At 47.7% G+C, this 222-nt stretch overlaps 1 protein-coding gene across 1 annotated transcript in view; it reads left to right on the top strand.

Moving 5' to 3' along the window:
- Positions 1 to 42: 42 nt before the first annotated feature.
- Positions 43 to 222, top strand: part of KLHL40 (kelch-like family member 40) — a 9,582-nt gene continuing 9,402 nt past the window's right edge. Inside the window, exon 1 of the mRNA XM_009700839.1 lies at positions 43 to 222. This exon is cut by the window's right edge and continues 996 nt beyond it. Within this exon, the coding sequence (XP_009699141.1) occupies positions 43 to 222 (180 nt within the window).

Raw genomic sequence — 222 nt, forward strand, 5'->3', positions numbered from 1 at the left:
TAAAAGAAGAATTGGGAATAAAAGGAACGGCTAGTCTTCACCATGGGTTTGCCTTTCGATCAAGTGGAAGAATTACGTCTCTACCAGCAAACTCTCCTCCAGGATGGACTCAAAGACATGTTGGACCACAATAAATTTCTGGACTGTGTCTTAAAAGTCAAGGGGAAGGAGTTTCCCTGCCATCGGCTGGGGCGCGGAGCGTTGAGGCCCTATTTTTGCGCG

Source organism: Cariama cristata, unplaced genomic scaffold (genome assembly GCF_000690535.1).
Source record: "Cariama cristata isolate BGI_N322 unplaced genomic scaffold, ASM69053v1 scaffold18765, whole genome shotgun sequence".
Taxonomy (NCBI): domain Eukaryota; kingdom Metazoa; phylum Chordata; class Aves; order Cariamiformes; family Cariamidae; genus Cariama; species Cariama cristata.